The 15,587-nt window shown below is 36.8% G+C and overlaps 1 protein-coding gene across 1 annotated transcript in view; it reads left to right on the top strand.

The window, feature by feature from the left end:
• Positions 1-12,065, top strand: part of C6H4orf32 (chromosome 6 C4orf32 homolog) — a 43,623-nt gene extending 31,558 nt beyond the window's left edge. The window contains exon 2 of the mRNA XM_018049224.1: positions 9,676-12,065. Coding sequence (XP_017904713.1) covers positions 9,676-9,921 — 246 coding nt within the window. The 3' untranslated portion in view covers positions 9,922-12,065. The remainder of the gene's footprint in view (positions 1-9,675) is intronic.

The raw sequence follows: 15,587 nt of genomic DNA, 5'->3' as shown, positions 1-15,587 counted from the left end.
GTGAATTGTTTCAGTTTGGTTATGAAGAAAAAAGGCCAGGCAGAGCTAGTGGCATTAATGGAGGAAAATCTAAGCATGTCTAAATACTGATGAGAAGGAGCCAACAGAGGGAAAGACTGAATATATATGAGACAGAGGGGTAATGGAAGGGAATACTTCCTTATTTCTTTATTTGTAATGAAAGAGAAGAAAAGATGGACATAAAATTTGGTAGCTGATACATTTAGTATCACAAAGTTAAGGAAATTATTCTGACTTCTCTCTTTCCTGAGAAATAGGAGGTCATGCAATTTGCTAGAGGAGAGGGAGAAAAAGAGGAGTAGGAGGCAGTTGAAGATTTTTAAAAGAGATCTGAAATAGCTCTGTGTAGAGAGCAAAAAAAAAAAAAGTTCAGCAGAGAAATGATTTCATTTCAAGGAATGTACTTGAAAATCTGTTTAGGGTTGTCATAAACTGTTGGTACCCTATGGTATAACTTTCTCCAGCACCACAGGTACTCAGGTACAGACATGGAAAATAATTTTTATTCCAAGATTAGGGTTTCCCCGTGAGACAGTGGAGTTTTAAATTTTAAAGAGATTTGGGTCATTGAACTCAAGCTGAAGGAGAAAAGTGAAGTACAGTCCCAGTAAAGCTGAAAAGAAGTCAGTGGAAGTACATACAGGTAGTCCCTGTTTCCAAAAATTTGCTTTGCACCACTTCACTGTTGTGAAAGTTGGTACCTGTTTTTGATGAGCAAAGAAATCCAAAGAGGATTTTTTCTAAGAAAAAAAAAAGTTTAAAGCAAAAACAGCATTCAGGTTTTTTTTGTAGTGAACTGTTAGGGAGGCAGCACACATCCCAAGTAGCTAGAGTGACCACACCAGGCTCCTTCCTCAGGAAGTACACTCAGCATCAGGCCACCAGCGCTCTGAATTGTGTCTGTGGGCATCTGTGCTGTTTCTCAGTTTGTTTTGTGTATCTGTTATTAATACCAAGATGTGCCCTAAGATACGCTTCTTTGTTTTACACCACTTCAGTTTACCAAAGGTTTCATAGGCACATTCTACTTCTGGATAGCAGGGAATCCCTAGAGTTGAAAAAACAGTTGAAAGGAGAAGAGGTTGCAGCAAGATTTAGGGGTTGTTCATTCACTTGTTCATTTCTTCATTCACTTAATAAGCCTCAGTTCACAGGTTCCTATGTGCTATTGGTCTAGTGGTTAGGATTTGGCACTCTCACTACCATGGCCTGGATTCAATTCCCAGTTAGGGGAAACCTTCTGGGTTTCCCTACTGGCTTGGCCGGTAAAGAATCCTCCTGCAATGCAGGAGACCTGGGTTCAGGTCTGGGAAGATCCGCTGGAAAAGGGAATAGCTGCCCACTCCAGCATTCTGACCTGGTCGCAGAGTCAGACACAGCTGAGCAACTTTCACTTCACTTCATCCGAAAATCATTCCCCTTTTGCCCACTGTGCATTTATCAGTTTACCTTCTCAGTTATGATTTCCATGGACTTGGGTTATTGAGGCTGGCTCTGCTTGACAGCTCAGGAAAGTTAATCTAAAGTAGCAAGAAAAAATCAGCGGTTTAGTCTTTACTCTTTATTCTTTTGTGTTATCTGAATACAATCACCATTTACCCATTTTTATTTATTTATCTTTAACTGGAGGAAAATTGCTTTACAGTGTTTTGTTGGTTTATTCTTGTGTAATTTTTAAAAACTTTCAAGAAGTTATCTAAAATTTTCTACTTGCCTAACCCAATTATTATTTTTTAATATTACTAATATATTCTTCATGTTAATTATTGCTAGTAACAATAAAACCCAAATTAACGAGGAAGTTCTTGAGCACTATGATTAAGAACACAGGGCTTTGAAATTAGCCAGTAATACTTATTATAATAAATAATGATTAAATAGCACAATGAATATAAAGCACTTAGCACAGTATCTAGCATATAGTAAACATTCAGTTAATGGAAGCTATTGCTCCTTCTCTTTTCTTTGAAATGCCATGAGGCATGCCTAATCTTAGTTCCCCAACCAGGGATTGAACTCATGCTCCCTGCGTTGGAAGGGTGGAAGTTTAACCACTGGACCACCAGGGAAGCCTGGTAGTAGCTGTCACTATTACTATTAATAATGGTAGCTATTGCTACTTTTACCATCATCATCATCATCATCTGTAGTCAGAACTTTCGGTTCCAAGGGACAGAAATTCAACTTTTACTAGATTTTGCAAAATAGGAATTTATTGGCTCATGTTATTTTTAAAAAACAAAACAAACAAAAAACAGAGATAGATGCCCTAGCTGGATTCAAGTATTCAAACAATATCCACTGTGTCATTTCTTGGCTTTATTTTATATTGACTTCATTCATAGCAAGCTTCCTCCTCATTGTAATAAGATGCTCTACACCTTAGCAGCTAACCGTTACCAGTTGGGGAGGGGGGAATGGGGAATGCCTGTTTATCAGTAGATGCAGCAAATGTCTTAGGTAGAACTTTCATTGGCCTGCCTTGGGTTATATGCTCATTCCGTAACTAATCATGTGCTCAAGGAAATGAAATGTTCTGAGTGACCAGGCCTGGAACTTGGGAGTGGACACACATTCCACCAGAATACAGGAACCAAGAGTGGGTGGGGGAGGGTTTTCCCAAAGTTAAATCAAGATGATATCAATAGAAGAAAGTAGAATAAAAACCAGACAGGCAAAACCAGCAGACTTCCAATATTACACTCGGGAAAAAACAGTTGAAAGTGAATCTTGAATTGTTACCCAGTCCGTGAAAACCTGTTTACAGAATGTAGCTTGTACTCTTCTTAAAGTGAATAAGCAGATTCTGCCATACAGATGTGCACAGATTGTTCCATAGATAAGGATGTGCCATAGAAAACATCCCACCTCAACTTCTATATAATTAAGTTGTCATAACACATGAAGAAAAAAACAGCTGAATTTAATTATCACAAGAAAGATGATCACTAAGGTATTAGGCAGCATGTTACAGTAGAAAGAAAACAGAAGTAAAAAAAAAAAAATCACAAGACATAATTTCTACCAAAAATGTAGTAATAATATTAGTTACCATACATTGAGTGATGATTGTATGTATTCTAAAGTTTATCTGTTTCCTCATTTTATTAACACACTTTATGAGGTAGATAGTGATAAGCTCCTTTTATACCTGGGGAAACTGAGAGTCAGTGCTTAAGTAATTTGCCTCGTAAACATGACAGAGAAAGATTTGAATCCGTCCTGCTTGTTTCCAAAGTCTATGTTTTTGGTTAATAAAGCTGTGTGATTTAACCTCTTATTTCTTGTTTCTGAAGTAAGAGACTTTAATTACCTTTAAAGATCCTTTGCTCTCAAAAATCCTATGATTATTTCAGGGCTCACCTTTAATTTCTCATCTTTAATTCTGCATATTTTTAAGAGATTTTCAGTCAATTATAATGCTACTATGTCATTAATTATGGACAAAATAATACCATCACTATTCAATGTGCATGTCGTGGTCTGTGCTAATATATGATCATGAAGTAAACTGTCATTTGATAAATGTTCTTCCATTGGGACCTCACATACAAAGAATAAAATTTGGCAAAGACACAAAGTGATTAATTTTAGAACGGGGGGAAATGCCATCTACATTTTCGTATTGGTATGTTTTATGTGTGAAGTGTTTTGTGTGTGTGAGTGTGTATTTGGTTGGTTTGGGTTTTTGCCTTATTGCAACTCTGCCAAGCATATCTCCTCATTCTTGCTTGGAGTCTCTTTTTTTCACATTTGAATCTGAATTCTAGTCAATACTGAATGGACTATAAAAAGATTTACTAAACTGCTGCAAATAGCTTTTCCTTGTTTAAATTGTTATATAAGACAAATTAAAATTTGAGCAATTTTATGCTTGATAAAATTCACCTTCAAGTATGCTATAAACTGGAAAAAGATGTAAAGCACAGAAAGATATTGATGTTCATTTCACTGTGTTAAATGTACTCTTTCTGTGAAAAATGAAAATATGTTTACATAGTTTTTCTTTTTTCAGAGATCAAATATGTAAAATTTCTCTGAAAGCTTACATTACACAGCTGTTAGCTATTAATAATATAATATCTGGAGAGAGTATAACATAGGGATTACTGGTGTGGTCTCTGGAGTAAGAATGTAGGAGTTCATATCATAGCTCCTTCAATTACTAATATAAGTCAATGGCCAACATTTAACTCCTCTGAAACTTAGTTTCCTTATCTGCAAATGGGGAAAATAATAGTGCCTCCCTCCCAGCCTCTTGGAAAGACGAAACAAGAAAACGCGCGTAGAGCACAGTGCGCGCCTCATAGGCACTGAGCGCTCGCTGTTCTGCTGCGCCACTAGTGATACCACCACCGCATTACTCTGAAAATTGTAGACCTCGGAGCAAGCCAGGGACTTAAGAACTCATCTGTTCATATTAGCCCCTGCTCTTAAAATACAGTTGTTTAGCAATTGAACTAAGCATGTAAATTTTAGCTAACAGCTACCATATCTTACAATCTCTCTCAAATTTATTTATACATATTTGAACAAATTCACAGATGTACTTATGGGGAAATAAAATAATTGATGTTGTTTGTAAATTTTGTTTTTATTTTTGAGGAGCTTTTTGCCTAACATGTCATTATTATAGAATATATCTGTTGTTCATTCAACAAATACTTCTTATGATCCTGCTAAGGGCCAGGCACAATGCAGTATAATAAGTGCTCTTCTTCGAACTTATATGGTTCTTATCTTCAATGACCTTACCCTTCTTATCGCAGATAGTGACAGGAAGTAGATATATGAAGAAATAATTTTAAAATTAAATACTGAAGTGGGTAGAATAATGGTTTCTTCCCCCTCAAAGATGTCCACATCTTAATCCTTAGTACCTTTGAATATGATATCTTACATGGCAAAAAAGATTTTGTAGATATGATCAAATTTAAGGACTTTGAGATGGGAAAATGAACCTGGATTATCAAAGTGAACTAAACTTAATCACATGGGTCCTTAAAAACAGAAAACCTTCCCCTGTTATGGTCAGAGGGAAAAGTTAACTACAGAGGGATGGTCTGAGAGTTACAGTGTGGCTGGATTTAAAGGTGGAGGAAGGGGACTAGGAGCCAAGCAAGATGGACAGCCTCTAGCAACTAGAAAAAGTAGAGAAATGGATTCTCTACTTGAGCCTCCAGAAAGAAACTAGCCTGCCAATTTTGACTTCTCACCTGCAAAACAGGTTAGAAAAAAGTGATACATTTGTGCCATTTTAAATCACTAAGTTTGTACTAATTTCATATGGCAGCAATAGAAAGCTAATTCAAATATAATAAATTCTCTTTACTTAAGGTCTATCTGTGGAGAAATAGTTCTTCTATTTCTCCTAAAGTGTTAAGAATCACTTTCCAAAGTTGGATCAGAAGAGCTTGAACGAATTTTCCCCAGAAGACACTCAAAAGTCATCATTACAAAGTAGATCACATGCCCTTTCCAAGGCCAGCTTCTCATAAAGGGCAGGGGATTACTCTTAGACTTGTCATCTCTGAAGCTATAGATGGGGTTTTCCTCAGATAAAGAATATGAACTGGATTAAGGTTTGGACTGGATTAAGGAGAGAGTAAGTGGATCTTAATAATATCCACAACAAAACTTACTGATAATTCCATAAAAATCTATCATTGCTTTGAGATTACAATTATAAATAATACTTTGGAAAAAATAAGGACATCTTTTTGTTTGGCAAGAAGTGGAGCAGATAGAAAGTCTATCAAGATATTGCTCTAATGCTTGCCAGCCACAAGATAAATTCTCCCCATGTATTCAACAGACATTTACTGATACAGAAAACACTGTAGTGAGATTGGCTATAATGTCAGTGATTTAAGAGTGCTGCCTGTTTGCTTTTCCATGTCTTTCAGTGTCTTTCCTCTAGGGTTATTTGAACCTTTATCCAGTTCTTTGCTGAATATCACTTATGTTTCCACAGAACTTTATTTTGTGAAGATATGCCACTTTTAGGCATTTTTCTAGTGACTTTAGTTTTTTCTTCTCCTTCAGATTGCCCAGATTAAGAAATGCTTCAGTAAGGTGGCAGATTTTTAGTAATTATTTTATCTGGTTGATAGGTACTTAGGGATTCATTGTACTATTTTCTCTCGGAGAAGGCAGTGGCACCCCGCTTCAGTACTCTTGCCTGGAAAATCCCATGGACAGAGGAGCCTGGTAGGCTGTCGTCCATGGGGTCACTAAGAGTCAGACACGACTGAGCGACTTCACTTTCTCTTTTCGCTTTCCTGCATTGGAGAAGGAAATGGCAACCCACTCCCGTGTTCTTGCCTGGAGAATCCCAGGGATGGGGCAGCCTGGTGGGCTGCCGTCTGTGGGGTCGCACAGAGTCGGACACGACTGAAGCGACTTAGCGGCAGCAGCAGCAGCAGTACTATTTTCTCTAATTTTGTGTTTGAAATTTTTCATATTAAAAAAAAGAATAAGAAGCAGCAGGCTGCCGCAGCCACAGCACCCCCAGGCCAGTCTTTCTGGCCTCCCATCTCTAGTCCCCGTCCCCCTAGCTGCTCCCCGGATCTCAGACTGCTGCCTCTCCCCCTGGCCTTGAGGAGTTAACTGAGTATTGCAACACCTACTTCTTCCCCTGAAAAACCCACAAACAGTTTGTAGAAGAATTTAAAGTGAATCTTCAGAAAGAATCGTTTTAGATTAGGGTACTCACTTGGTACTAAAACCACAAATATACTGAAAAAGTTTTAAAAAGCTTCAGTAACAACAGAAAACCCCAAAGTACAATAAGTGCTTAGATTAAAAGAAATTAGAGGTGGTAAAAAAGAAAAAAGCTAAATAAAAAAAGAAATAAAGAGCCAAAATGATACCAGCAGTGATAGACACTGGAGTAGAAGAGGAAGTTGGGGGACCAGAAGAACGGCAAACTAAGTCAAGAACTCTGAGTTCTGTCCTAAAGAAAAGAAAGCCTTAATCGCAAGTAAGACCAAGATCTTTGTTTTTCTTTTTTAATATAGTGTATTATCATGGGACACATTAAAAGTATGAGAAGCTAAGAAACATAAAATTGATCACAGCATATCAGTGAAGGAAAATATAACTTTGAAGTTAAAATACAGAAAATAAGGAAAGGTTAACAAATTATAATTCACAAGTATACTATCAATATCAAAAAGGATTCATATAAATCCCATTTTATGGATTAGAAAACTGAAGCTCAGGAAACTGAAGTAGTTTGATCAAGGTCATTCAGTTTAAGTGTTGGGAGCCTAGATTCGAACTCTCCAAATATCTCAACAACATTTTGTTTTTCTCATTCTTTTTTTGGTAGAAATTAAAATCCAAAAGTAATTTATTATATGTATAAATTAACTCAAAAATAATTCTGGCTTAAACTTATATACATTTAACAATGATGCCCCATTGAGTCTCATTTTTTCATTACATCAATGATACTCTGTACTCAACATAAATTACTATTATATGGGAAAACACTGCCTTAAAGTGAAACACTTCAGTGAAACACTGAAAATCATTTTGTCTGACTATTGCACATAAAAGTTAGATTTTTTTCATTTTTTCCTTATGTATGTAAACTATTACGTAGAATAAAAAATAATGCATTTTTAAATGAAAAAATACTTTTAGTTATTGATTACTGAAATGATTAAGTTTTGGTTTCTACTAAAGGAATCTAAGACCGATTCTTGTGTTCGAAGTGTGTCTCAGGTTAAGTTAATTAACTATTTTCTGGCCTAGACAGGCTACTTAGTAGCTTTTAATACTTACTTATTATATGAAAGGCTATACCCAAAGTCTTCTTTTTAAACACGAGTAATTTTCTATCTTGCACCTACTATGAGCAAGTATATGTTCAGTAAATAATTACTAATTTGAATCATCACACCTAAAAGAGATTAGGTTTAATAAATTATAATTACAACTGTGTCACTGTGACATAGTTTTTCTTTTGTGACCAAATTAGGGGCTAGTGGAAAGAGAGACACTATACCAATTATTTTAACAAAGATAAGTTAATACAAAGAATTGTTAAGCAGGCATTGAAGAACAGGAAAGGCAAAAACAGGAAGGCAGTGATAGTCAAAAGAGGTAAAAAAAATACCAGCATCATTGCATTACCTGGAAACTTGTTAGAAGAGCAAATTCTCAGACTCCAAGCCCCAGTTGTGGCTTACTGAATCAGAAACCCTGGCAGTGGGCTTTCAAAGCCCTCCAAGGGAGTCTAACGTATCAAGTTTTAAAACCACTGCACTAAAGTAGGCTAGAGTGCCACAGGTAGTAACACCAGGAAGCAGCCACCACTCCTGGGCCTGAGGAAGCAAAGGAGAGAGAATTACTAAAACTGAGAAAACTGGGGAAGGCCCCATCACATGCAGCTGAGACTCAGGCTTCGAAGAGCCAATCGCCGCCCACCTGGTAGTGGTGTTTCTGAGCTCAAAGGAGGAGCAACACAAGACCCTGGGGACCAGAGATCTGAGGGAAAGGAACCCACGGTTTGATCTGGTTGTCTGAAGAAGGCACATTGAGTTTCTGCAGGTGCTGGGAAGTCACTAAACTGAAATCAGTGGCTGCTACCAGAAGGACCTACTACTGCCAGAGTGAACTGTCACTGGAGTGAGACCAAGAGGATCAAGAAACCCATGAGAAGCAAACAAGAAAGAGCAAGTCCCTTCCTCCTCCTCCTGCTGTGCAGTGTCTCTCTAGTTCCTCCACTGGCAGAGCCTAACAGGGAACCAGATATGTTTGTAGAATTTCAAAGAGAGGGGTTGAAGCTGAGAGATAGTAGCTTAATATCTATCTACTAGAGATAGTAGTATAAAGACCCTAATTGTAATAAGACTGAGAGGTAATAGAAATAGTACATAATTTTTGGTGTGTATAATTGGGTACACATGGACATTTTCTGGGGAACTGATATCTAGCTAAACTTTGAGACTTATTATACAAAAGTATTCCTATGTGGAAACTATATGTTTCTCCTGATGAGATTAATAAGCATTTAGGACATCAAGGACCTACACTGAATTCTTCTTAGCTTCCCAGCTAAAATCAAAAGATCACAGCCATAATAGCTGAGAATTGCTCAACAGTAGCAGCAAGCTCTGCTCCAGAGAGATGAGGCTGGGTCCTTGAAGTCTTAGTGTCAAAGGAATGGACCAAAAAGAAGCTTACTTAGCAGGACAGAGCAATCCAGAGCCTGCCTCAGAACAGGAGATTGGTATAAAAAGGTTGTTCTGTAATCGTAGTCATTGATAAGAACAATACTAACATGATTTTTCACTTAATAAGTTGTTTTGTGCAATTCCAGGGAGCTAGAAAATGAATGGAAATGATCAGCTACTTCCTTCATCTTGTAAATCAGTGTTCTAGTAGTTGAGTGTCCAGTCAATGTCAAAGCCACATAAACCAATAAATCAGTGCTTTCCATATTCTTGAAAGGTGATCACAGTCACAGCTGTTCTGGGTGACAATCAAAAGGAACATTCCCAGGTATTATCGAATGGTTATCACAAGTATGCCCAGTACATACTCTGGAAGATAAAGAACTATGAAATGATTCTTAACTCTTAAAAGACCTTCACTTGTTTCTCATTTTATGTTTATATTTTGTCTTGTTTTTGTTTTTCAAAGGATACTGAAGATTCACAAAACCACACTGGCGAGCCTGTGGGAGATGACTACAAAAAGATGGGAACACTTTTTGGTGAACTGAACAAAAGCCTCATCAACATGGGCTTCACAAGGATGTATTTTGGAGAACAAATTGTAGAACCAGTAATAGTCATTTTCTTTTGGGTTATGCTGTGGTTCCTCGGCCTGCCAGCCTTTGGACTAGTCGCTATTCTTTGCCTTGTCATTATTTACGTGCAGCAGTAAGATATGGCCAAATGAGCATTTGGTTTGACATTTGGTAGCCAGATATGTAATTAGTGAAGTTATATATTTCACTGCATAAAGGCTGAAAAGTTTGCCTTGTTTCAAATTGTGTTGTTTTGCAATTAAATTTGTAAGTTGATGTTGTTTAAAATTAAATTCAACTTGATTTCAAGAGTTGAATATATATAGTAGCTTATTCATAACTCTTGTTTAACTACTGTGATCTGTGCCCACTTTTAAATACTCCTATTCCCATGCCAAAACTTAAATAACACCAAAAAGTGAGCAGGGAAAATAGGATACAAAATTCAAATAAGATAATATATATAGATCTTGTAAAAGCTCTAATAAAACATTTTAGAAGAAAAAGGGTAGAACAAGGAGTGAAAATTTTTAACTGGAGAATTGCTCCTCACTTACCCTAACCAAATAAATCCATATCTTCCGGGAAATAACTTGAATTTCCATTGTCCCTGCTCAGCCAAAACTAATGTAAACGACAACTTCTATACACTACCTTAATATTTTGATGAAAATCAGTAAAGCTAGCACATTTTCTAAAGATTGTAAAGAGATATATTTATTATAACTGGGGAAACTTCCCAAGTTAAATATAACTTTTTTTATAATGTAATACTTGGGCTTGGAATCACTTCAGTATATCATTTGGAGTTTTAGACAGTTTTGGTGCTAATTCATTTTTGTGAATTTTTAAAGTCTCATAAGCCAGGTCCATAGTTGACTGTACCCCATAGTAAATTAATATTTTCCTCGTATTTTTTCCTAAACATTTTCAGTGTATTTTTTTCAGAAATTTACATTTTTATAATTCTTTTATAGCAATTAGTCTAAGATTTTAAAAATCTATTTCCTATCTTGATATGGATTTTCCCCCCAAAGTTGATTTGTATTATGGCTGAAATTCTTTATTATTCCTTTTTTTAAAAGAAAAAGCTCATTTTCTTTAATATCTGTATTAGAGATTACAGTGTTACAATATAAAACCAAATGCTTAAATTTGGAACTCAACAGCCAGTTGTATCATATTCCTCTGATGCTAAAGTCAAGTCAGTAATTGGCCAGGCATGTTATTAATGTGTTATTAATTCAATACTTTGGGGTTTTATATTGAAAAATAGCATTTCTTTAAACATATTTAGAAAATGAAAAATGGCTTACTCATATTTTGGATTTTGTTTAAAAAAATATAAAATCTTTATACTTTGGTCTAAAAAACTTTCTATGTAGACAAAAGATAGGTAGTTGAGATAATTATCTAGAAATTTCAGTTAAATAGAGGAAGATGGAGCAATAGGTTATTTTTATCTTTGGCAGGGCAATAACTAAAGTGTGTAAAATGTTTACCATTCTACTTTATAAAGTTTTTACCCAATCCTGTTTCTAAAATTTATTCTATATGTCCTCAGCGTCTTCCATCCTGAAGCAGAAAAATGAAGAAAATGTTCAATTTAGATTTCTAAAATTAGATTATCCTGAACAACAGTACCAATCAGAGGGCACTAAAAAATATTATTCCTCTGTGTAAATACAGATCTTTTAAAGTTTGACTTTGAAAAAAGACTTTGTACTATATCATTGTGTTTTTACTGGGTTTGCAATATTTTTAACGGTAACCTTAAAGAACCTGGCATAAGTGCAAGTTATTTGAAAAGATGTCATTATTCATGTCCAGTAGAGTTGTGAGGTTTTTAATAGAAGTCATGAGATTTTGTATATCTGCATTCAATATTAAAGTGTATTCCTTTGTAATATTACTAGAAGTTTTAATTTCCTTTTGGAATGTAAAAAAGAAAGAATAGTATGCAGCTCTGGTTCCACCAGTGCCTAATATTGAAAATATTTTTTAAAGTAATTTTTAATTGTCAAATACTGTGCATCTGTACACTGCTGTTAATAGGATGTATATTAAATTCTATAAAGAAATGAGATATTTTGATGCTATCCTTTCTGCATATATTATTAGAAGAGCATTCCAACAAATCATTTGCTTTAATAGGGAAAAAACAAACTTTGCTCATTTGATGGAAATAAAATATTTTCTTTTATGAAAGATATTAGAATGCAAATTATACTGATATCTTGAAATAAAAAGAAACTGGTCATTTCTTTGGTTCATGGTATAAGGAATTGATTCAAAAACATTCTCAATCATTTCAATCTCAGACACAAGACAATTTTAGAAACTACTATTACTATGAACAAAGAGATAGAAATTATAGTGCTATATTATTAGATTTGTGTATGTATATATTACTCATACCTCAATTCAAAAGGAAAAGGTCAAGACCTATAAGTAAACTGACTGTAGATGAATAAATCAATTTTCACTAAAGGGAAAACTAAGTTTTGTAGAATGCAGTTGTCTCATATGCTGAACTGTCATGTGCAAGGTATTTTTCCATTCCTGGCCACCAGTCAGATCATTCTTAGTTCACTAGTGTGCTGGAGCCAGCTTACACTGGCTTGCAAAAGCCAACTGTATACATTTAATCCCTCTCTGCCTTCAGCGACATCAAGTTGGTAGCCTGACATTGAATATGAAGGGAGTATTTACACTGTAATTGGCAAACATGGCAAATCAGGGCTCTTTTTTTGTGGGGAGCCAGTTGTTGAACATGTATCATCAGCGCATCACTGATTAGCCACTCTAGAGGCCACATTTCTGTTTCTACTCTTACAAACATAAAGGAAACATATCAAGGCAAATCCCCACAGGCCCATCCAAAATTGCATTTGAATCTTTTCCATGTGGGAACTATGGGCCATAGTTGTCTTCTGACCAAAGTGTATCTCTGTTTAATCACATTTTGATCAGAGGAAATCTTTCTGGGCTAGCACCAAGCTGCCAATCCATTAAAGACTATCCAGATGATCAGGAAATAAGAAACGGCTACGGAACTGAGGAGGGCAAACTACAGCCTAAGGTCTGTTGTAAAGTATTAAGCTCAAAATAAGCAAAGCTAGGTATTGAGCAATCAAGGGCTGTTTGTCTGGTTTGTGATTCTTAATGTAATTACATATTTTAGTTATTTTAATTAGTTATTTTACAAATGTTTATTGATTTCAGTTTATTTTGGAAGTTTTCATTGTGAATTAATGACTTGACAGGGTGAAAGAAGAATTTAAAAAATCAGACTTTCATACCTGTTAGTACTTCTAGTACTAACAAGGAGAATATAAACTAATGTACAAACTATTGCTTCAGGATTATTGCTGGACTAAATATTTTCTAAGTCCTATTTCTCTGCCGTACAGTTGTGTTCATTGCACATGCTAGTAGGGTTAACACTCAAAATCCTTCAAGCCCAGCTTTAGCAGTACGTGAACCAATAATTCCAGATGTGCAAGCTGGATTTAGAAAAGGCAGAGGAACCAGAGATCAAATTTCCAACATCCACTGAATCACAGAAAAAGCAAGGGAATTCCAGAAAAACATTTATTACATTGCCTACACTAAAGCCTTTGACAGTGTGGATCACAACAAACTGGAAGATTCTTCAAGAGATTGGAATACCAGACCACCTTAGCTGTCTCCTGAGAAACCTGTATGCAGTTCAAGAAGCAACAGTTAGAACCAGACATGGAATAATGAACTGGTTAAAAATTGAGAAAGGAGTATGTCAAGGCTGTGTATCGTCACCCTGCTTATTTAACTTCTATGCAGAGTACATCATGCGAAATGCTGGGCTGGAAGAAGCACAAGCTGGAATCAAGATTGTAGGGAGAAATATCCATAACCCCAGATAGGCAGATGATACCACTCTAATGGCAGAAAGTGAAGAGGAACTAAGAGCCTCTTGATGAGGGTGAAAGAGGAGAGTAAAATGGCTGATTTAAAACTCAACATTCAGAAAACTAAGATGATATCTGGTCTCATCGTTTCATGGCAAATAGATGGGGGGGTGGGCAGGGAATGGAAACAGAGACCAATTTTATTTTCTTGGGCTCCAAAAAATCGCTGCAGATGGTGACTGCAGCCATGAAATTAGAATACGCTTGCTCCTTGGAAGAAAAGCTCTGACAAACCTAGACGTGTGTTAAAAAGCAGAGACATCACTTTGCCAGCAAAGGTCTGTATAGTCAAAGCTATGGTTTTTCCGTTAGTCACATACGGATGTGAGAGTTGGACCATAAAGAAGGCTGAGTGCCAGAGAATTGATGCTTTTGAACTGTGGTTGGAGAAGACTCTTGAGAGTCCCTTGAACTGCAAGGAGATCAAACCAGTTCAATCCTAAGGGAAATCAACCCTGAATACTCATTGGAAGGACTGATGCTGATGCTGAAACTCCAACACAGCAGCCACCTGATGGGAAGAGCTGACTCATTGGAAGAGACCCTGATGCTGGGAATGATGGAAGGCAAGAGGAGAAAGGGGTGACGGATGGCTGGATGACATCAGACACAACGGACATGAGTTTGAGCAAACTCAGCGAGATAGTGAAGGACAGGGAAGCCTGGCGTGCTGCAGTCCATGGTGATGAAAAGAGCTGGACACGACTTAGTGACTGAACAATAACAGTTCCTCTGCCCAACCCTTAATTTTTGATGTTCCAGACTGTTCTTTCATCGGTCTACACATTACCATGGGCAATACCACCACTCCCACGGCTTCAGTTACCATTTCACACTAACAGCTCTCCAGTGTACATCTCCATTTCAGAGAGTTCTATGCAGAATATCAGATCCATACATTCAACTGCTTGCCCAACATCTGTTCTTGCTTATCCCTTAATACCCAAAATTTAACATGTCCAGAAAAGGAACTCGGCATCTTTTTCCCAGACATTTTCTTCTTCCTGTGTTTCTAGTCTTAGCAAACAACACGATTGCCTCCTACACAGCCCACATATAACCTATCACTCTTTCACCTTGTTCTTTTACCTCCTGAAAAATCTTGCCACTTCTTCCATTCACAGTATCACTAACCTAGTCCATACTGCCATCCATAGATTGCTATCAGAATCCTCACTGATCCCCTGCCTTCATTTTTCCGTGTTATAATCAGAATAATTTTTCTAAAATCTGACTGATGTCCTTGGCCTAAATCTTTTCAATGACTTCCTATTACCATTATGAGAAAATGCTTAGTCCTTAGTATAGATTTCATGAACCCTTCGTGAACTGGTTCTTACATACCTGTCTCTGCAGCCACCTTCCCTTCCCAAGTCTCACTGTACTGATTGTTTTCAGCTGAAAGCTGTACTTTCTTTCTTCCAAAACTCTTTTACCTTCTTTCTTTAGCTCCTCTCCACCAAATTGACCAGCACATCCACAGCTTTAAGACTTATTTAGATATTGTGTCCCCTGGGGAAAATTTCTCTGCCTCTTTTAAATCCAGTTTTGGTATTTCATAGGGCTTCCCTGATAGCTCAGTTGGTAAAGAATCTGCCTGCAATGCAGGAGACCCTCGTTCGATTCCTGGGTCAGGAAAATCCGCTGGAGAAGGGACAGGCTACCCACTGCAGTATTCTTGGGCTTACCTTGTGGCTCAGCTAGTAAAGAATCCACCTGCAATGCAGGAGACCTGGTTTGGGAAGATCCCCTGGAGAAGGGAATGGCTACATACTCCAGTATTCTGGAGAATTCGACAGACTGTATAGTCCGTGGGGTCGCAAAGAGTCAGACACGACTGAGCGACTTTCACT

The sequence above is a fragment of the Capra hircus genome, chromosome 6, assembly GCF_001704415.2.
Source record: "Capra hircus breed San Clemente chromosome 6, ASM170441v1, whole genome shotgun sequence".
Lineage (NCBI taxonomy): Eukaryota > Metazoa > Chordata > Mammalia > Artiodactyla > Bovidae > Capra > Capra hircus.
This window is presented reverse-complemented; position numbering and strand designations above follow the sequence as displayed.